The 23,286-nt window shown below is 47.7% G+C and overlaps 1 protein-coding gene across 2 annotated transcripts; it reads right to left on the minus strand.

Moving 5' to 3' along the window:
* Positions 1 to 2,758: 2,758 nt before the first annotated feature.
* smtnl (smoothelin, like) lies at positions 2,759 to 22,781 on the minus strand. Of its 2 annotated transcripts, none has more exons than XM_036523600.1 (10): positions 22,632 to 22,781; positions 21,334 to 22,306; positions 8,834 to 8,915; positions 8,413 to 8,682; positions 8,223 to 8,285; positions 7,930 to 7,996; positions 7,314 to 7,457; positions 6,738 to 6,858; positions 5,425 to 5,576; positions 2,759 to 4,165 (listed from the first exon to the last, which is right to left on the minus strand). In XM_036523600.1, exons 2-10 carry the CDS (start codon positions 21,913 to 21,915, stop codon positions 4,039 to 4,041), a joined length of 1,608 nt encoding a protein of 535 aa, XP_036379493.1. In that variant the 5' UTR covers positions 21,916 to 22,306; positions 22,632 to 22,781; the 3' UTR covers positions 2,759 to 4,038. The 2 variants fall into 2 exon arrangements, with proteins under 2 accessions (XP_036379493.1, XP_036379492.1); XM_036523599.1 differs by lacking the exon at positions 22,632 to 22,781 and adding an exon at positions 22,547 to 22,627.
* Positions 22,782 to 23,286: the final 505 nt, after the last annotated feature.

Here is a 23,286-nt window from a genome sequence, read left to right on the forward strand (position 1 = left end):
AACTCCACTCTTTGATCCCGTCGCCCCCTTTGTCTGACACCACACGTGTCAGTCTCACAGATTCGAGCCTCTCCTTCCAGGTTGCGTTATCCTCGTAACAGCTTTGGTCAGACAGGAAGGCAGAGATACGGATGTTGACTGCCGGGCGTCCTATGTGTCGTTAGCATGACCCAGTGCATCAGCCACCTAGCCCTTCACCTATTAGTGTCTGTCAATGAATTATGCATTTATCTTCGTGTATTGCCAATTAGGCTACTGTTTTCATAATCTTTGTCAAAATTATTTTACGTTACGTTATGTTACTTTAAACGTTTTATGGTATTTTGGCATATTTCCAATAATATTTAATCCTATAGCCATATCAAAGGTTTGCCGGTTTATGTTTTAATTTTAAAGTCAACTTTATTGCTAGAAAGGGCTTCAACATATTCCTTGTTTTGGCCGAAGAATGTTTTTACCATTGTAGGATACTTGAAAGTGCTTCGCAGACCTTACTAACATATTTCCTTGGTAATGACCAGCAAATACCCTCACTGGAAAATTTAAAAAAAACATATACACCGGACAAATAACTTGCTATATCGTGATAAATCTCTCCTATATTATCATTTTGATATTTTAATATCCAAGGGCAAATTATGTCCAGATCTCAGGGATGATATTGCGGGGATTTAGACCGGTGAACAACTGTGCATTCGAGTCAGAAGTAATCTGAGCCAAGATTAGTTTGGTAATCTGTGCGTTCGTGAACTTTATTGTTACGAACTCCAGTTGTCCACACAGAGAATTCGAATGACAGCAATGAAGACAATGTCAAAAGGAATAGAGTAATTTACTATGGTAAATTATTATGTTTTTACACTTTTTATTTTACATTTTTATTTTTAACTTTCTAAAATATCCTTATTCCCAAAATTATCATTTTTATGTTCTGTTGCTATCAACAATTCGTTATAAACGAAACATATTTCCTTGAAGTCATATTAAGTTAACATTTAGACAACACGTCAAAGTCCGTTGTTTAATTTTCAGTTTGTTTCTTAACTTCAAAGGTTTGTGAGACTGTTCCTGTTAACCTGTGTATTTCGGTCGACATTTGCGGTAATCTCCTCGAATAACCTTTTTTTCCTCTCCAGTTTATCTGAGAAATCCCTTGAATATCAAAACACAAAGAAGAATAGCCACACTCGCTCATTTACATTACTAACCCCGCTGTGTGACCGTGGAATACACACAAAAACGCGGATTCCGGCGTCCTCAATATTGATTGCCCATTAAGTGTGTAATTAGTAACAGTTAGAAGGAAGCTTCTCTTTTCCCAGTGAAATGAACAGCAGGTCAAAGATACCGTTTTCCTCGAGAACATTTTGTCCACAGAGGAAACCTGGAGGAAATTGAAGTAATGAGAAGTAATGATATGCATATTTATTTGGAATTTCAACACATTGATATTCACCAGACTGTGTTAATTCAGCGGCGTATTAAATTACAATTGTTTTTGGTGTTTATCTGAGTACTCAAAACTTGTTATTATTATTATTATTGTTATTATTATTATTATTATTATTATTATTATTTTTTTTTTTTGGGGGGGGGGGGGATAGAGGTGATAGAGGTGGCTCATTTTATGGCTAGTCGATATTTGTGTATAGCCTACAGATAAGGTATTTATCTGTGTATTAATTTATAATAAACGAAATTAAACAGAAGTTAAAGTAAATAATTTGTATGGACTAAAACTTGTGTTTAAAATATTTGTGTCTCACCTTCACAGCTGTGTAACCCACGTTCACCTGAACAGGAACACAACCACGCAACAGTCACTATAACCACACCAACCATGAACAACACATTAAATACCAAATATAAGAAGATCGTGATACCATGATTTTTTCTGTTTATATTTACGCTTAGGTTTTAATAGCGGTAGTTTCTTTATGGAATCTTCAGTGGCTACACCAAACTCTGAAACATCGCCACCGTCACGAAGTCACTTGAGAGGAATTGCCAAATGTCTCGCATATACATGATGTCTTAGACTTAGGAATATAGATTGCCGACAGAAAAACGTCATTCACGGAAGAAGACTGTAAGCCTAAACGTTTGAATATTTTTAGGTACGGTTCTTTTGCGAATTTTGGAGCAATAACAACAAGAACGTTGCCTCTTCCTTCTCGGTGAACACCCGCCATGCATTCATCGAATGCAAATCCTACACACAAGCATGAAGCGGGCGAGTGCAGTAACTCAATATGACCAGCAGCCGGCGACAACACGTCAAAGTTTCGACTGCTCATCTGAATTAATAATGTTCGTGTGTGACATACACTCCACCCCCGATCAATATATGTGATTCATATATCGAGCTTGACTCCCCTGAAGTGACATTAGCAGTAAACCAGTGATGAAGGCGACGCTATGTAAAATGTGTGCAGATTGATTTATTTTGGTTTTACACTTTGCAGCGGCAGTCCTTTATGACGAAAAACGAAGACTGCGGAAACACGGTCACGTGGGTCCTCCTCGTCTTCTTACGACCATGCCCGCAGCCACCAGCAAAAGTGCAGCTCTTCCCAGGTCAGGACGAATCACATACACTCTCTTAACTAATGCAGCAAACATACAGGCAGCAATGGAGTGTGTTACCTCTTTACCTGTAGTTCTCTGTAAGGAGCTACTGTGCCAGTATGTGACGAGGATAGCTTTGGTATGCCATGGACTGCTACAGCAAAAACTGTAATAATTTAATTTCTAAATTTCTGTAATAAGACCCAGCACTCTTTTTTCTTTCTAGTTCTTTCAAGAGTCACAGTGGAGGTTGATGTCTTTCGCGAGGGTGACCATACGTCCTCTTTTTCCCAGACACGTCCTCGTTTGGAGACGCATGTTTTGGGTCCCAAAACGAGGACATGTCCGGGAAAAAGAGGACGTATGGTCATCCTATCTTCTGCTATACTCACATATTCATGGGGAGGCTGACCTTGGCCATATTTTTGTTCTGAACAGTTTGCAGCTACAAGAATTTTAGGCTACAAATTCCCAGTAGGCCTACACATGAACATTCATAAGAAACTGCCTTTACAGAGACCCTGTTGCTTCAGCAAAGTATTGTCAGGTCGTCTCACTAGCATGTCTGCAGTCTCTCAGACCACAGTGTGAGGGCACACAGGCACTTTGGTGAGGTTTACGCGGGGAACACTTTAACAAACTACAGTGCAGTATAACAACAAATCGCCCGTTAACAGCAATAAAGTCAAACACAAGTCAAACATTCCAAAAAAAAAAAAAAACAAAGATGAAAGAGTGAAGCCCAGGCCCTTCCAAGCTCTCTCCAAACCTGTGCCTTTAGTTACAGTCTCCAGCTCCCTGAGGTGGCATGAAATCACCTTTTCTGTTCACAAAAAATAATGTTGAGCGTGATTAAATATGTGACCTTCTTGGCAGTGCAGTCAATGGATGTTTTTTTCCCCGTTTGATCGAGTCAGTTTTTGAGCGTCAGTGTATCTGCCCGTCGTAGCTCTAAAACACTGGCAGTGAGACAAGGCAAGTATTTCTACACTGTGATCAAATGCTTCAGGCCTGAAGGATTTTCTTCTGTGGGTCTCACTGTCCCAGAGGCAGATGTTTTCACTGTGGGCCAAGGCATCTGGCGCTTCAATAAGCCACCAGCAAACAAACAGGTCTGGTGAGTTCACAGCCTCTTCTCCTCCTCAGCTTCTGCCAGTGTGATCCGAGGAGCAGGGAACGGAGAGGGAGAAAGTGACGGAGACGGGGCTGGTTGGAGAGTAACTGAGATGGGCGTCAGCGGTAGAGTTTGAGTGGTCGTCCTCTGCCCTAGGTCAGCCCGCGGTGAAGGCTAACCCCGGGCAGTGGGATTTAGATTTCTTCCATCCTCAAGGCACACGGTCGCTCCAGGTCGCAGGGGTAGGGTTAAGGCCGGTCCACCATTCTGAGGGTATGGTGGTCTCTTCCATAGTGTTTCTGTCCCTGAGCGGACAGGGGCGGATTTGCGAGGAGGAGGAGGAGGGGGTGTCGTCCTCACTCGAACCTGCGCAGGTGGTTGTAGAGGGACTGGACGTAGGTGAAGACACACATGGGATCAGGTTTGCGGCCCATCACCATCATGTCTTCCACCTCAATGAGCCGGTCGCAGCCTGCCTTTGTCCTGGGGCAGACAGAGAAGGGGGGAATGTGAGGGAGTGTGTATATACTACATTACATTGCATGGCATTATTGGCATTTAGCAGACGCTCTTATCCAGAGCGACTTACATCAGTTGCAGGTTTTTTTTATGTTATCCACTTATACAGCTGGATGTTTACTGAGGCAATTGTGGGTTAAGTGTCTTGCCAAAGGGTCATGAGTCCTGCTCCTTAACCACTATGCTACACCATGCTACACCGCCGCCCTATATATAATTAAAATATAATTGTGAATGTAACTGTGAGCGTGTGATTGAGAGATTGTGTTTGTGCATGTGTGTGAGTGACTGAATGTGTTGTCTCGGTATTAGTATACCAGCAACTGTTAAACAACTGTTATACTGTCATGCGTCAGTGTACAAGCATATGTTTAACAGCATGAATGTTAATAGTCTTTATCTATAATGGGTAAGAGGGTAAGTATTGGATGGGTAAGAGAATATGTATGTGTGTGCATGTGATTGTGTGTGTGTGAGTGTGTGTGTGCGTGTGTGTGTGTGTGTGTGTGTGCGCGCGCGCGTGTGTGTGTGTGTGTGTAAGAGTAAAAGAGAGCAAGAGACTGTGATCGTGTGTAATCGTGTAATGTGTGCCAAGCTACACCAGCTTGGTCGAGTTGCAGCAGTGTTTTCTGAGTAGTGTGATATCAGACTTCAGGAATGTAATACATAGATGGGGGGGGGGGGGGGGGGGGGGTCTGCATGGTGAGAGAGATGGAGAGACGGGGTAAGGGGAAGAGGGAGGGGGTGCTGGCAGTATGGGTTCGAGGTTGGATTAGGGACTCTATTTCTGAGAATGGTCTGGGATTGTGACCGCACTTCCTTGACAAACACACTTACATACTCACTCACTGGAACACTATGATCTGGGCCACAGTTAAAAGAGGTCTGATTGTGAGCTCACTGTTGATAGTCTTCTGATTTCATTGTCAACCCAAAAGTATGGCGCTTACAGTAGTATACAGGAATGCAGTGCATGTACATCCAAGTGAAAGCACAGAAACTCGCAATATGTTTGTGTTGGACTGGTAAGGCTATGATGATGTAAGGGTATTGGTGTGAGACAAAGAAGTTGGTATAGCACTTACATAAATACATCATTCAGTCAGTCCTGATGTTACGCCAGTGTGGAGCAGAGGGTTATTGCATTCATAGGACTGTGTTACCACCCCCGCTCATCAACACGCACTCGATCACACAAACACGCGCACAGGTGACAGACTTACTCCGCCGTGCCGAAGGCCACCTCGAAGTTGTGTTTGGGGTCGGAAGGCGTCAGCGCGTTGTAGTCAAACTCAGTGGGGAAGAAGGAGTGGACCAGGGCGCAGAAGGCCATCCCATCGCTCCAGCTGGAGGAGAAGTTCTGGATGTCGATGTTCTAGGGGAGGCAGCAGGAGGGGAGGACAGACGGACGGACAGGGGCATGGAGAGAAAGTGGACAGGAAGTGAGGACAGGATGCAACCACAGGAAACAGCCGAAAAATGGATCGGACGTGGATTTTAACTTCATGAAACTAGCTCTCTTCGGACTCTCTGTCCACTCGGTCACGATGGAAGAAATGCACTCAGAGAGAGCAGCCCACCGTGCCCCTCTATACCCTCCTGAGTCCTCACGTGCTTTGTCCGTAATGAGTCAGTGTAGTATTCCCTGCCTCGAGCTCAGCTTGGGGAGTAGAATCCCGCGTATCGGTAACGCGGTGACTCCGGCGCACAGAGGTTCGCGCTCTCTCAGCCCTGTCCTCTAATCTAAATGTCAGTGAGGCAATTTGTTTTTATATTAGCCTTGGCTGAGACAAGGCTCCGTTTAACCAGATCCACATGGAACGGTTGGCAAGGGGCAGCTACAGCGGGATCGTACAGCCAGCACATTATACACACAGCATAACTCAAACAGACGCAGCACTGAGCACCGGTCCAGAACAAGACATCATAACGCAGTTAGAGCGCTGCGCGCTGCTAACCCATGTTAGCACACGGCACTGTTTCTACAATCCTAATACACAGCGGAGTAAACGACAGATAGCAAAAAAGCAGACACTGCAGGTTTGAACTTTTCAGGCTTGGTCAAAGAGTGCACCAGCCATACGGGCACCACTGCTGTCAGTGTGATTTATTACGCAGCACTTAAAAGCAGGCCGGCATTAATGCACGGTGGGGTATAATTAAATGTAATTACTGATTAAAGTTAAAAATGGATGCCCTTGTTTCCCTTACTGAAGTTAAAAGCAGCGTCCATAATACCGTAACCAAGGCATGTTCCTGTTCCTCACTGTTTATTTACAGAATTCTTTGCTGATTGAGCTCAAGTATGTACTGCATGCTGTTATATTGCATTTGAATGCGTGCATTGTTTGAAACCGAGACACGTTAAAATTGTCTGATACTGCTTCTTTGCCATAATGTACCTTAATGGGATATTCCTTTCCTTAAACGATAAATAGACAGGAGTAAATAAAGAGCCCATATCTTCTGTTATACCCATCCTCATGGGAACCAACGTGAAATGTTTCGGCCTGTGTCAGGAGCCATGGCGGCTCACCTGGTATCCGATGGTTTTGGAGCGACACCACTCCAGTAGGATCTGCTTAATGCTGCTGGCACTGGACACGCCGAAACTCTGAGAGCGTTTCAGTTTGGGTTTGGAGTCCAGGGTTTTGGGCCTGAAGAGCAGGACAGAGGGAGAGTCAATGCTACATTCATCAGAGGGTACAGGCGAGGGTGAGTGCGGCAGGTAAAAAGAGCATTACAAATTATAAGGAATGAGCTAGAGTTTGAGTTACAGAGATTTTGAAATAAATGAAAAATGAGAGGGGGGGGGGGGGGGGGGGAGTGTGGAGTGTGGGGTAAAGCACAGGCTCGGCGCCAGGAGAAAATACAGAGGGGTGCAATTGCAATCCACAGGGGTGCACTAAAGGTTGTAAATGCTATGTAGACATCGGGATATAAGGAGACAACTGGGGGTGCACTGAGGTCCGTTTTGGGGGTGCAATGCACCCCTAAGCACCCCCATAACGCCAGGGCCGGGGTAAGCAGAGGGTTTCAAATGGACTGAGGGGTGTGAGACAGGCCCTGGGGGGGTGGGGGTGAGGGGAGAGGTGGAAGGGGCAGGACGTACTTGTTGGGGTCAGAGTCCAGCCTCTCAAAGAGGGAGCGTCTCGCCTGCGCCCCCATGGTGCGGGGCAGCGTCTGTGACCTCACCAGCTCCCGCCTGCGCTCCACGCCCCTCCCGAAGGACAGCTGCCCCCCCACGTCCACGTCCCTGCGGAGGAGAGGGGAGATGAGGACACCCCCACCCCGTGTCAGCGTTCGCTGCGTTTTCACCTCAGGAGAGGAACCCCCATACCTGCAGAACCTGCAGAACCTCCAGACTGTCTGTTAAACGTCTGGGTACCAGACTGAACTCTGTAGCTGTATATAACACAGTGCAATAGCTGTATATAACTAATAGTTGTACAGATCCACAGACTGCACCCATGTACACTTTAACTCATGTTCATTGGTCAGTAGCTGTTCATATAAACCTCATTCATTCCCACTTCCATGTATGTGTCCTGCACTACTATTTGTTGTTTGGTATTTGTTGTTGTCACAATGAGAGACGCTGGAACCGGAGTCCTTCCTTGTATGTGTAGAAGCAGCAAAGTATGATTCTGATTCTGATTCTCTCATCAGAGGGAAACAGGGAATGCCATTAGAGTCTGTCTGGAGTGTTCTCGGCTTGAGCTGCTCACCTGTCTGCGCCGGCTGGACCGATGCCTGAGTAAGTCACTGACTTGGAAGGCAAAGAGGAGGCCTTATCTGTAAACGACAATCCAGAAAGCATGTAAGGGATTAACGTGCTGGCAGGCGTAACATGATACACTCCCACCAAGACAGATAGAGAGACAGGTTATTAGATGGAAGTGTTTCTGTCAGAAATAGCATAATGAGGCAAATCAGGAGTGAGCAGGAGCTGGTTGGAGGGAGGAGGGCGAACGAAGGAGTGAAAAAGACTGACCAATGGGGGGGGCAGGGGTGCTCTTACCTGGCATTCGAGGGGATCCCATTGTCCTCATCGGAGCAGGAGTCCAAGTCTTCACTGCAGAGGCTGAAACAGCAAATACAGACAGAGAGCGATGGGGTGAGAGAGACAGAAACCAGAGAGAAGGAGAGGGTGAGAGATGAGGGAAGGGTAATGTTCGATCGGTCCGGTCCCATATTCACGTTCCTCTCACCTGGTTGAATGGTAGATTCTGCTGCCGTGTGAGGCAGAGCGCCCCCTACTGATTGGCTAGCTGGCTGCGCTTCCGTCAGAACAGAGGACTGGCTGCGTACAGGACTGGTCGGCGACTCTGGGGTCCTAGCTAACGAGGCGGCAGAGGATTCGGCAGCTTTGGTTGTGGCAGTGATGGGCAGGTGTGGCCTCACCATAGATGTGGGGGCGGCATGCTCCTGTGGAGGCTCTCTGTGAGGCAACCGCACCTCTTGCGGCACCACAGAGTTCTCTGATTGGATAAGACAGGATACAGAAAAGGTGAAGCATAAACTGCCAATTAATGTCCTACTACACTGACTGCTTATGAGGATTAATGCATCCATAGCGAGTGTGTGATTATGAGGTATATCATGGGTAAGTGCATTTGCATTGATGCTAACCTGATGCTGATTGGTGCCCATTCTCCAGCACTGCAGCAGTTTGGGGCGGGTCTACCTCGATAGGCTCCTCCTTCTCCACACTCTGTGTGAATAAGAGAAACCTCATATTAGAAGCCATACTACACATGCAACACCATCAGGGCACTGGCGCATGGAAGTCAAGCCCTGCAGTGAGAACCGTTACATTACATTATTGGTTTTTAGCAGACGCTCTTATCCAGAGCAACTTACATCAATTACAGGTTTTTACAATGTTATCCATGTATACAGCTGGATATTTACTGAGGCAGTTGTGGGTTAAGTACCTTGCCCAAGGGTACGGCAGCAGTGTCCCAGCGGGGAATCGAACTGGCAACCTTTCGGTTAACCACTATGCTACACTGGCGCGCCTAACACCATCAGGGCACTGGTGAAGGGAAGTCAAGTGAAAACCAGTCAGAAGGAACAGTGATGCACGCTACCATTCCGGGCTATCCTTTAGACGATTACAGCATTCCATTACAGATACCGGTCAATGCAGAACATCTGTTTCCTTGGCGCCGGTGCATGTGAGGCACGTTCAGGGGGGAGGGGGAGCAGGGTTATCTGCGTGGACGTGTTGGTGTGGTGTGAGCCTTTTGGAGAGGCACCCGTCCGTCCCGTTATCTGTGCTCTCCCGGCGCTGATGTCCCGATACTGAGAGCTGACTGCGTCTGTGCTCACGACCCAGCACAGACATCGAGACCCCCTCTGCGGAGAAGTGATTCAGAGATTGGCCTCTCAATGTGGGACGGTTCCCTTGCCTTGTCTGGGCACGGGCAAAAGTGAGCTGAGATGAATCTAGATAAATCTAGATCAAGCATGGCCTGGACTTAAGATCTGGACGTAAGATCAAAAAGATTCAAGTCCTTGGGAACTGCTCTATGCTTGAATCAGGTTCTAAACACACAGCGAAGAAGCATTCATCTGTACAAAACAAGTTGTAAAAAGTTGCACGTAAAATAAGGAATGAGTCAAGCAATAAGTTATTGCAAGTTGTGATTATAGTTGTGTCTGAAGTCGATCTGGATAAGAGCATCTGCTAAATATATGTAACGTAATGTAATGTAGTGTAATGTAGTGTAATACAGTGTAATGTAATGTAATGTAGTGATTAAGGGTGTATGTAGTTATATGTGTGCATGTGGTAAGCACGTGTAGATCATTCCTTACATTTGGAAGCTTTGCTTCCATCCAAAAAGCCAATGGATGAATGATGATACATTAATATTCTGTCATTTCATTTTAAAGGCAGAAAAGGACTGTGATAAACAAACTGTTAAAACCTTCAGCAACATTCATGATGAGCTGATTCATTACTGTAACCCCTGCGAGTCACTGCAGAACGAAACTTTTTTTTTTTGTATCCATCCCACAACCTCTCGAGAGCAGCATGAATTCTCAGCCCACAATAACTGCATTGTTGGGCACATGCCCACTGTATTCAGTTCCAGAGATTGATCCTGGCTGTAAATCAAGCATGGACAGCTGGAAGACCTAAACAAAGGACCACGGCAGAGGAATTACCTCAAAAGAATTTAGCTTTAAAGCAGAAGTCATTCCCAATTTAGAACAGAGGCTAACGCATATTTGCCGTTTGCCATAAATTCTGTGGATACGAAGCGAAATGTTTCTGCATATGGGCAACAAGCCCTGTAGTCTTAGAAATTCAGTAAGGGCAAAGTTTCACAGTGCGGTGCAAATCCATGACAGTAGGCTGATTTAAACGGATGACAATGGTTAAGCTGAGAAGCAAATAGCTGAGTATAATACACTGAAACATTCTCTTTCTCTAATGGTCACATTGTATCTGTACATCGAGGAGGGATTATCTAGCCATTTATTTTGAGGTTGTCAAGAAGTTGCAGTTTTTAATACATCTTAAGAAATCTACTGTCTACAGGTTGCAATGAGGAACTAAACAGTATTTTAGCTTTCTTGGAAAGAATTGAACATTTAAAATATTTGATTTAAAGTATAATTGTCTTTATTCTATAGTTATTTCATAAGAGGTAATTAAATGTAAGGTTCGTACAGCAACAATGGGCATGTCTGTTTCAGTATTTCTTTTCTCTTAAAAACTGAAATGAATAAAAAGCTAAGACAAAAAAAAAACTGTAAAACTGATACATCTGGCTCTGCAATCACAAATTGAGATGATTCAACTCGTGTAATGGGAAGATTGTGATTGCTCAACAGGTGACTTTATGAGGAGGCTGTATTGGCATTTCGCCGATGGAGGATTGAATTACTGGCTATAAAACCTGCCTGCTGAGAAGGCAGGGCCCTTGAGACAGCTCATACTGAGGGTTTGTTTGTGAAGGACTAGATGATTGAATCAAATGAAAACTGTGGGTACAACTGTAATGGAGGTCAGATGTGTGTTGAGATGTGGCGCTCTCTGTGTAAGGTGAATCTGCACTGTGTTTTTTTCCAGTCAGGGACAGTGCTGACCTCTGTGTGCCAGGCTAAAGCTTCCCTTCATCCCTTATTTATGAACAGAAAACACCAGCTCCGCAGGAATCCAGCGGGCCTGCCCCGAAACCCAGATTGGGTTTTGTTTTTCCAGGGAGGGATCGGGAGGGAGAAAGTAAAGCTCATCTCCGCCGTGGGGTGGAAGAGCGCAAGGCCTTCCAATCTGCAAGTCTCACCGTGAGACTGCGCGGTGGAGAAGCACGAAACCTGCACCGGTATAAACTCCCTGCAGGGAGGAGAGGCTCCAGGAGCTCTCAGAGTGTCAGTACTCTGCTCTCGTGTCAGTACCACCTCACGGGGGGCCGTAGCGGTGCCGGATTGGAGGAGAAGCATGGGGAGAGATCACATGACCCTTCCCACAGGGAACTGAGCAAGTATGGAACTGCTGCCTGTTAATGAATCATCTCTCAATGTGAAAGACCCTGTTAATGGAAAAAAGACTTCTTCAGTTCTTAGGGGTGGACTTCCAAATGAGGGTGATACGTTTATCAATAGATACAACACAAGGGGATGCCTGTTGATAGAAATGCACTTCTGACTTCCAGGCCAAGCACTGGAGAAATTCAAGGATAATTATCCATTGGTAAACGTATCATTCCTTTGTGAATGTGCCCCTTCACTGACTGTTATCGCAGTCATTATATCACCATTATAATTCCGCCCCCTTTTTATGGCGAGCTTAAGAGCAGGCCTCGGGGTAGAAGTGGTCAGGGACCTGCTGGTCTATTTTTGATTTGTGTTGCCCCGCTGACCCCTCATCCTATGTGTCTCCTTAAATAGCCCCCAAATAATGAAGCATGTGTCCATGACAACCAAGCAAATAAGTAGCTAGCTGAGGCCCCTTGTATCAGGATCTCCTGTCCTGCCTTACCTCTTTGGCACCTCCTGTCCAGACTAGCTGACACAGTGGCAAGTAGGCAGGGAAGTGATCTCATTGCCTTGCACCATAGGCTAAATGAACATGATGTGAATGTACTGCTTTTTAACTGAAGGTTTAACGCACACACACACACACACACACACACACACACACACACACACACACACACACACATGCGCACACACACGTACACACGCACGCGCACACACTCACTCACTCACACACTCACACATGCACACACACATGCGCGCGTGCACGTGCGCACTCACACACACACACACACACACACACACACACACACACACTCACTCACTCACTTACTCACTCACACACTCACAATAACATGTGAAAGGACAGCACATTCCTACCGGAGCAGTACAGTCAGTAATAGGGTTGTCAGGGGGAACAGCCAGGTGACATCAACTCTGAAGAATGTGTGATTGGGAGTGGGGTAGGGGGAGGAGAGGGGTGTGGGGGGCAGGGGGGCCTGTGGCATTTGGGATGTAACAGCTGGCTGTCCTGCTGGGAGAGGGAGGTAGGGGGAGACAGAATTCACTAATCTACCATGAAACCCCAGACCACGACTGGCTCTGTCCCGGAACTGCTCCGCACAGCGCACATTCGACACTGGTCTGGCCACAGATATTTCCCCCCGACAGCCACGCGTCCAGCGTTTCAAGATTACGTTTACGTTTGCACGTGGCCTCCTGACGGTCGTGTGTGCTACATGTGTAAACGAGCGAAGGGATCTCTTTCGATTGGCTCCTCTCTCTCAGGAGATCAGCTGAATATAAAAACCCAAAGCCTTGAAGGTAAAGGCTGTAAGTCTTGGCTCAGTCCAGCCATACCATTTATGCACATTACATTACACTATTGTCATTTGGCAGATGCTCTTATCCAGAGCGACTTACACAGGTTATAGTTCTACATGCTATCCATTTATACAGCTGGATATTTACTGATGAAATTCAGTTACAATTGGTTATGAGCCCTGCTCCTTACCACTACACCACACTGCCAAGATTACATTTACATTTACATTTATTCATTTGGCAGACGCTTTTATCCAAAGCAACTTACATAGGTTACAGTTCTTTACAATGTTATCCATTTATACAGCTGGATATTTACTGAGGCAATTGTGGGTTAAGTACCTTGCCCAAGGGTACAGCAGCAGTGTCCCAGCGGGGATCGAACCGGCAACGAGTCCTGCTCCTTAACCACTATGCTACACTGCCGCTTGCAGACGCTCTTATCTAAATTGCCTTACATAGGTCACAATTTTACATGTGATCCATTTATACTGCTGGATATTTACTGAGGCAGTTCTGTTACAATCTGCAGCAGGCCCTGCTCCTTACGACTACGCCATCCCGCCAGCATTGCAGCATGTGCTTCCAGTGTCTCGAATGCCGTGCTGTCTGGAGGTAGAGCTGCATCCACCCCACTGCTGTGGGCAGAATGGAAATAAAGGATTGGGGGAGAAGGGGAGTGTCCCAGCCCCGAGGGTGAGATGTCAGAGACAAGGCACACCCCGCATAAAGAGCACACGCTGTCTCTCCGCCGCGGCACCGGAGTCAGGAGCACATAAAAGCCCCGCTCCTCTCCTTCCTGGAACAATAAATCCCTGAAACCTGGAGAATGCGTCATCCGATTGTCTTTGGGGAACAGTAAAGTGTCGGGAGAAGGAGTCGAAATGAAGTCATCCACGTGAGACCCTCGGCCCAAGCAGGGTGGCTCGGAGGGATATCGGAGTGCGGCGCGCGCGCTGAACACCTTTCACAGGTTTTCTTTTGTCTTCCTGTGTGTGCGTGTGTCTGTGTCCCTTAGTCTCAACGCAGCTCACAGACTGAGGTGAAGGTGAAGCCGTTCTGAGCTCCACCCATGGAAACACACCTTTCAGGTCAAGAGCGGAGTCTCTACGCTGAGCAGCATTGAGGAGCGCTGTCATTACACTGAAAGCGAGAAGGATCTGGCTTTGTGGGATCACTTCCCGAGACCCCACAAGCGAATATGAGGAAAAGTTAGACAAGGTGGCGCGGGGCTAGATTCTAACGTACACCCTCACACATTCCTCAGGAAGGATTTTGATGGCCTGCGGTTTACTGGGGTGACATTTGAGATTTGCCTCCTTCAGGGGGGGGGTTGCGAAATGGAGGTCGGCCACAACAGGGACACACTGTGACAGGGGACACTGGCATCCCCTGAGTGAAGCACAGCATCACAGCGTCAGTCAGGCCTTTGGGGGGGGGGGGTTATGGGGGGGACAGAATGTCCTTGCGGCCTGCGTGGTTAGTATAAATAACCCTGTGACTGAGAGGAATATTCACATTTTCCATGCATCATACATTAATCTCTGCGGCTCGTGTGGCAAAGGAGGTCTCTAACACAGAAACTGTAAACGTGTTGTGTAGAACAGGAGGGGGACCCGGGGGGGAGGAGGTTTCTCATGTCCATGTTCACGTGGCGGCGGGTTACTCTTTGCTCCGTAACACTGGTGGTTCGCCCTGTTTGACTTCAGCATAGCCATCACTTGCAATGCTTATCACCCCAGATCACCGGCCTAAGCGTTTTCCATCTCGTGCCTTGTAGTGATGGAAACATTGATGCTGGAGATCTGATCGCACATGGGTGAGCATGACCGGCACCTCAAGGTCAGTAGCAGCACAGAGCATACTTTCCACATAGGATTTAAGGGTTGCGTTTCGTGTTTCTGTTCCTGTTATGCCACAGATCCCTCCCTCAAACTTTCACCCTAACCTCACCATCAAACTCCCTCTCCAGGGTCCTAGGTTTTACAACCACGTACCGCCAACACACGGTTTAATAAAGCCTAAAAGGTTAAAAAAAGGCAATTAGCATAAAATGATGGTGTGGGAGGGCTCTAGCAAAAGGCCATGTAAGATCAAGCATGCATGACCAGCGCGTGTGCTGTAATCGAATCTGCAATGGAGATTAGGTGAACAGTCTCCTCAGACAGACAACATGTGCATGCTGTATGCTGTCCTGGTAACGGCACCTGCAGACTTTGAGTAGCCGGGGTTGCAGCCAGGTTCCATGGAGGGCCATGGGGGCTGGCTCTGTGAGCAGACACCAGGCCGGGGGGGGGGGTACGAATGGGTCTCTCTGGTGCAGAGATCAGTGTAGCATGCAGGTCTCTGGCTTAGCCTGGCTTGAAGCTTTGAGCCACCAGCTGCAGAAGATATCACCACACCCCTGTCCCTCTGCCCACGGCTCCCCTCACAAAAACAAACAAATAAAAGCCTAAAATAAAATTGCTTCTTCATCCCTGTAGTTGAGGATGACTGGAGGGGGGGGATTTACTGGAAATTTACACCCCCCACCCCCCACCCACCCATCCCCTCAGCTGACAGACCCAAAATTAAACTTGCAGTAAAAAAAAAAGAGAAGCAGACCCCAAGACTCCCTGCAGATGTAATATAAGCAACCCGTATCAAAAAAGTGTGGAGTTTTCCCATCCTTTGTATATCTTTCCCTGTCAAACCCCTCCCACACTCTCTCATACTGACCTCCCAGTGACTCCTGAAATACAGAACAATGGGAGTGAGGGGCGGGGGGGGATGGATCATGAGGTCACCACCGAAACAGGACGTTATTAACCTGTAACCAAGGAGAACCAAACACTCATTTGTCTCCTCAGACATTATCTGCTAGATATTAGTGGACTTGGGGGCAGCATTGGGGCAACATATGGACTGGCAGGAGGAAAATTAGAGTACCTCTTAGTCCAACCCCCTCTCTCTTCCCCTTTCCACTCTTCTCTTCCCTCTCTCTCCCTCTCTCTCTCTCTCCCTCTCTCTCTCTCTCTCTCTCTCTCTCTCTCTCTCACTCTGTATGTCTGCCCCAGACTGTATTAATAGCCACTCCAAAGGTTTTTGTTCTATTCCTCCTCTTCTTCCAGGAATCCGCATAGCCGTGGTGGGGAACAAGGAGATTAAACATTCCGTCTCCATTGTTGGCAGAGAGAGCTGGCTTTGGGTACTGGGGGGCTCTGTGGTTCAACTCAAAATGTCAATCCTTTTTTCAGAGTAGATTGAGGGAACGCTCACCCCACTGTTGTGTGCAAGAGGTAAAACATGCATTGTGTTAAAGAGATCCTGCTACATGCACGCACACACACACACACACACACACACACACACACACATTACATTATACTGCGCACACACACATACAGAGGAATGTACACACACACGCGCACACACACACATTACATTACACGCATACACTCAAATTTCCTTCAGGATTAATAAAGTATTTCTTATTCTTTTTCTTTTTCTTATACACAGGAACGTACACACATACACATACACACACACACGCGCACACACACACACACATTACATTACACACATACACTCAAATTTCCTTCAGGATTAATAAAGTATTTCTTATTCTTATTCTTTTTCTTATACACAGGAACGTACACACATACACACACACACACACACACACACACACACACACACCCTCTAGAGATGTTGACAAGTGGAGTTATTTTTTCTCTCTTTGTATACCTCCCTCCCTGTGTCCCTGGAGCTCGGCATGCACGTGGCCTACAAACATTCGCAGTGGAAATTTAGCACGCTGTCAAGCCCCCACCTTTCCATTAGAACACATCCACAAGCCTGTGTGGCTGTTTACACGTGTCTCGGCTACATATCTGCGTGTGGCCGAGAGTGCGCTGGCTCAGCGTGATTGCGCACAGCGCGCGGGGTGCCCAAACTGCATCGGAACGAAGGAGGCATCTTTCACACACAATCCCGCTTCACCTCACACAGCTGTTTCTGCAAACATTTATTTTCATTCGTGTCATTGTTCTTAAGGATTCTCAGGGAAATCAAGGATTTTATCCAAAAATCATCTGGCTGTGGTTAGTTAATTTTAATCAACAGGTTTAAGCCACATCGATTACTTTTCACCATGCTGACTGATATACGACATGTGCTAACACTCTTTCCTCTATTATCACCTACTATTAAAGTTTTGAATGAGTCATGTAGCTAACCAGCGTTTCTGTTCTGAGTGGCTTATAGCACATTTAGCAGAGTGAGCAACCAATGGTTTTCATGCTAAAAAAAACTCCACAAAATTGTCTGCTTGCTATATTCATAGCTGTAGACCTTTACATCAAAGTTCAGATCCCAATCTCCTTATTGCTGAAACATAATGGGAAATGCGTAACTTGGATATTGTTGATAGAAAAAAATCTCCCAAAAGAAAATGACATGCGTTTAATAGAGACAAAGAGCGTGCCTGGCTAAGGGAAAGCATATTTGAGAGTGGCTGTAGAGACTTGGCATTAAATTTTAATACAGTCCTCGTCTGCCCCAATTGACTTGGAGCATTTGGTGGTCTGTGCTGTTAACTGCTTGTAACCAGGAATCAGTTACTGATCTATTGAATTGTAATTAAAATCTAAACCGGCGAAAGAGAATGCATGGAAAAGTGGGGTCATTGTGAAGGGGGCGGGAGAAGTTTTATAAGGCCTTCAACTGGCCCTGTCTAAAGTTGACTGAAGTTGGGGAGGGGAGGGGGGGTATGGCTGCTGAAGACCTGGAAAACCAGATAATAAGTCAGTGCTGCCAAAAAAACTAGCGACTGGGGAGCGATTGAAACCACTCCATCAGAAAAACAACCAGGTATAAATCTGTGGATCAAATCAAGAGGCATTCCTGTGCACCGTGGAGCCCAAATTTCCAGGATCAACAGCAGGTTGTGCATTTCAGTACACAACATCACCGGAGAGAGAGGCACATACAGGACCTTCCGACGTGTGAAGTGCGACGTGCCGAAGTCTTCCAGTGCAACGCAAGGTCTTACTTCTTGCATGCGCAAATTTCTTGGGCCGGTCAGTGACATTTTGTGAGAAGTCCCGTGGTACGTATTTATGGACACATATTGCCGTGGTTACGGGTCAAAGCTAACCTCTACACCATCGTCTAAAAGGAGAACATGATTAATATGGGAATGAAAGTAAATGAAATCTCAGGGACAGTGCGTTGTGTTGAGCCCACATTCACCTGTGTGTCAGTGTGGCAGTCTCCTGAGCTCATGTTTCTTCTAAGCTGCACCTTCATGCATTGTCTCAGTTCAGCCGTAGGCCTTTTCCAGCCTGGAGAATCTACAGCTCCCCTACCACACTGTTCCTTTCATTTTTAAATTAAAAAAAAAAAAAACTATCAAATATTTTCTCTTAAAAGAAATGATTAATTTGCCTTCTTTTTCAAAGTTTAGGATATACCAAGTGTTTTTTTTCAATATCGCAAGCTAGTTAATTTATTAAACACTTCTTTAAACAAGATATGATGCGTGACAGAGTAAATCATGAGATTCAGTGGTCCATTTCCCTTTGTGTGAAATGCATTTAGTGTACTGTGAGGTGTACTATATTGTTATCTTGTTTCTGACTGACACATTTTATTTTATATATTTCTGTAAGAAAAGCTTCAAATCTTTGGTCATTAAAACCATTTTGTACCATAAAAGAAGACATGATTAAGATTACACAAGGAGAGAGCCTGTAGGATATGTATTTGTCTGATTTCACAAACGTTTTTGGGCACCAGCAATGGGCTCTGACAGAGATAGAGAGAGCTTTTGGATTGAGTTGATTGTTCAGTGGGTGTCTGCCCTCTCTGCTCAGTACTCTCTCACTGGCATCTGTGTTTTCTCACTATGCGTATGACTGCCCTGACAGAGTTTCCATAGATAACACACACACACACACACACACACACACACACACACACACACCTTTCGCGCTGTGTCTTCCCTGCTGTTCACGGGCTCCGGAATACAGCTGTAAAACATAACAGCAGGAGAGACCCCTGACACATTCCCCACCAGGGGGGAGAAAGAGCCAGAGATTTACAGCGCAACCCCAGTGTTATGGTACAGTACAATCAAAGATAACCCACTGACCCGGGAGCAATCTGTGCACTTCGACGGTAATAGGCAACATCAGGTCTCCACTCTGCTGAAGTGAAGGAATGCAAGCTGACGTTCTCCGCGCCGCGAGTGGAATTCAAGGCTGGATCACCAGATGTAGAGGAGCTATTAAGTCTTCTGTGGTCTGTGTGGGGGGAGGAGAAGGGAGGAGAGAAGTGGAGCCCCTCTGACGCACTACTGAGGGGCAGGGGAGACAGGGAGGCCTGGGAGGGGAGCCGCGGTCCCTCCCGACCCCCACTTAGCCCACGTACGGCACGCTGGACTGAAATGACTCCTCTGAAGGAGAGGATCCCTCCTGCATGACCTCAAAGAGCAGAACAGGGTTTTTCCACAGTCACCATGAGAGAGGAGGAGAACCCATCCTCAGGTTCTGGGAAAGGGCCAGGAACGGCACAGTTCACGGTGAGAGAGAGCTGACCGAGCTATGCAACAGGAGAAGGAGCTCAAGAACAGTACCAGCACGGGGGCCGGAGCGCCGATCGGCAGAGAGGGGCCAGGGAGTCACAGAAACGCCGCACCGAGCGAGAACCCCAGAGCGGGGAGATGACGCACTTCGCGCAATAAAAGCAAGAGATAGATTTGTGCAGATATCCCTCCTGAGTCTGGCTGCACGCTCTCTCCCTCTCTAAATCGTAAAAGATTCCAGAAGTGATAAAAACCGCCACAGATATAACCCCCCCTCAGGTGCAGAGGGGTTACTTTAGCCCGCTGAAACAGACACGCGAGACTTGGGGAACAGGTGTGAGTATGTGCATGAGGTGGACTGAAGAGAGATGATGACATCAGCATGAACGTGTCCCGTATTCATTTCCGCTCAAGCAGTACCAGTCCCCACAAACGTCCCATGCACACAAACAGGCGCCCAGACACAGCACAGTCTGTTTTTTCCATCGGTCAGGCCTCAGCTATGTACTACTCATATTTACAACGCAAAGATGCCTTCAGATTAACTCTAACCCTACACGCCTAGCCGTAAAGAGGAGAGATACTGTTGTGTCTATTTAAGAACAAGCATCTGGCAGAACGGGACGTCCCTGTATACAGAGTCACAAGATGTGTGTTTAATGTGACCATTCTGATATTTACAGCCACATATTGCTGCGGTAAGCGTACGCATGTTTGCGTTAGCGTGTTTGGGTTAGAGTGTGAGTGTGTTTATATTTGCTCGCCACGCTTGTGCATTAGTGGTTCTGGGAACCCACGCCTGGGCTGCAGTGGGCTGGGTGACAGATCGCAGCTGCGAGAGGTCTGAGATTCCCAACACAATAACAACAAAGGGCCATCGGATGGGAGTGGAAAAAAATCAAATCAAAGACGAGGAGAATAAGAGGAATCCGATCTCCTCACAATGACTGTATTCAGTATGAGAAACATAATTCATCTCTGAAGTCTCAGAAGAGATAGGGAGACAATGATGATAAAATATTAGTCAAACTCTCCGAACTATGAATCGCACTGCTATTAAAATGATAAATATGACATGGTCAAGTGAAGATATGCAGAAGACTACCAAAGAAAGGCTCAAAAACCCAACAAAGTTTCCATGTCCAAATAGCAGGAGGAAAACATACACCCAATACCTCACCAGTGTATACACTGGCAGCGGGATCTAAATAACAAAGAGAGCGAGAGCAGGAGTTTGAGCCGACTGTGTGGGAACCCTGATCAGTGATCTGAAACGGTTCTCCACAAACCAGGCCAGAGAGCCTTCTCTCCGGGCTCAGAACACAGATTAGACTTGCCACTGCAATCAGAACGCACAAATGTTCATGGACAGAATTTTTTAAAAGATTGTTTTCAGCTGTTATCTCTCCACTTGTGCCTGTAAGCCAATTAGGTTTAACAAAACAAACCGTAATTACTGCAAACAAAAACCTGAGCATGTTTCTCAATGGCCAAGACTGGAATTCAACTGCCTGTTGGACCTTAACGCTTTCCGCACCAGCAAGCCCCCCTCCCCCTACACACACACACACACACACACACACACACACACACACACACAAACTCACACACGCACATACACACACACGCACACACATATACACACGCATACTACACAGACACACAAACACACACACCCACACACACATGCGTGCGTGCGTGCTCACACACACACACACACACACACACACAGGGCCCGTGCAGTACTCACGTTGGTTTTGTTGAACACAGAGAAAGTGGCTCGGCTGGAGAAGCGAGTGGCTGCAGAGGAGTGAGTGGATCCGGACCCGGGCCCGGGGGAAGGCCCGGCCGGGCCGCCGGCGCCGGGGGCGGCGGCCCCGGGGGGGGAGGAGGGAGAGTGCAGAGCCGGGTGGGCCGTGGGCTGCGGGGACGGCTGGCCGGCGCTGGCCGGGGTCAGAGGCAGGTCGGGCGGGTGGCTGTTGGCCATCAGGGCACTCCTGTCACACACCGTCCCCGTGAGAGCCTCCAGCTGGCGGGTCAGCGCCTCCAGCTGGCCCCGGAGCTGCCGGTTCTCCTGCTGCAGCTGGGCCACGGCCCGGCCCAGGGGCCCCGTCAGCCGGGCCGCCTCCTCCAGCCGCCGCTCCACGCCCGTCTTGAAGGCGCTGACGTCCGCGCGGATCTCACGCACAGCGTCGTGCAGCGTGGCCTCATAGCGGGCCAGCGCCGCGCACACCGTCTCCCCCTCGGGCGACCCGGCCGCGCACATGGCGGAGCACGCCGTCTGCCCCTCCGACGGTCCCTTCTCCTCCGGTGTCACGGGGCCCGCGTCCATGGCGACTACCCTTCCTCCCTCTTCAAAGCGCAGCTCTTCACAGTCCCCCGCGATTCCTGCTATGCTCCTTCTGTCCGCCTCCTCTCTCTGGGGCCGATCAGTTCTGCCGCCGGTTGAGTCGGGGGGCTCCTCTCTCCTTCTCTGTCCCCTCCTCTCTCTGGGTTTGCTCAGGTTGTGTCAGGAGGGGGGGGTGTGTGGGGGGGCTTCACTCCAGTGGCTGTCAACGATTTGGGGGGGGGGTTCTGGGTTGGCCTGTGGGAGGGAGGGACGGCGATCTGACTCACAATCAGCAGGGGTGAGCAATTCCTGAGCAGTCAGCCCTTTAAAATCCCATTGAACTGCATGGAGGTCCCTCTGGAGATTGCCTTGGAGCCCAACACAAATTCAGCCCCTACAGCGGCAGGAGCGTGAAAATATATCTGAGTGAGTGCCTCAAAGTGCACACACACACACACACAAAAATTGAAAAAAAAAAAAAAAACAATTTGAATACAAAGCCAAAAATAATTCACTTCAACTGATATTCATAAAAAAACTGCCAACAATCCAGTAACACTGAGTGTAAAGGATTTTGGAACAGGATTTCCTGTAGTACTTCTCAGTAAATAAGAAAGCATAAACACAGGAAAACCTTTTGGTTGCAGAGTCGCGGTGTTTCAGTCCTGTCCGTGGCCAGCTACGTGGGGAGAGTGCGCGCGCTTCGGTAGTGCACTGACCTCCAGCCCACTTCACCTTCGGAGCTGCGGAGAGACGGTTCCGCCGCGGGTGTGTGTGCGCGCGCGTGTGTGTGCGTCTCCTCTCCCTGACGAGCCGCTTTAAAGCCGGAGCCGCTCCTGCAGGTTCATCTCCCTGTTCTCCACCAGCCGAGGGGGAGGGAGAGGGGGGAGGGGGCAGGGAGCAGGGGGGAGGGCCCAGTTTTCACCTCATCCCAGCCCCCTGTTAGCAGTTGGCAGGAGTTCCGCTATTTATGTTGTTTTTTTTTTTTTCTCCCTCCCACATCTCTCCTCCTTCTAGTGTACTGGCCCTACTCCACCGGCTCAACTTTTTATGGTGCACCGCTCAGACCGTACTCATCTCTCCATCTCCCTCTCTCTCTCTCTCTCTCTCTTTCTGGCTCTCCCTCCCTCGCTCCCCCTCTCCCTCACGTACACACGCATGCTGATGGACAGATGTCTCTTCTCCCGTTTCTCTCCCTTTCCAGATCGTACAGATTGTGCCGGCTGTTTCCCTCTCTCAGTGATGTTGTCACACATCACAGGCATAAAAGCCGTCCCCTTCACTCTCTCTCTCTCTTTTTCTGCACTGAGGAGGGAGGGGGAGGGGGAGAGAGAGAGAAAGGATGCCACTATGAAAGTTTGGACAGTTCGTCTT

The sequence above is a fragment of the Megalops cyprinoides genome, chromosome 3 (genome assembly GCF_013368585.1).
Source record: "Megalops cyprinoides isolate fMegCyp1 chromosome 3, fMegCyp1.pri, whole genome shotgun sequence".
NCBI classification, from domain to species: domain Eukaryota; kingdom Metazoa; phylum Chordata; class Actinopteri; order Elopiformes; family Megalopidae; genus Megalops; species Megalops cyprinoides.

Bases quoted from the DNA above. Each gene is read 5' to 3' on its own strand.
- smtnl (XM_036523600.1), bottom strand. From the start codon at position 21,915: ATGGACGCGGGCCCCGTGACACCGGAGGAGAAGGGACCGTCGGAGGGG. The intron at 5,577-6,737 runs GTGAGCCGCCAT...TGCCTCCCCTAG, and splicing joins CCAAAACCATCGGATACCAG to AACATCGACATCCAGAACTT. The intron at 4,166-5,424 runs GTAAGTCTGTCA...TGTCTGCCCCAG, and splicing joins GTGGCCTTCGGCACGGCGGA to GACAAAGGCAGGCTGCGACC.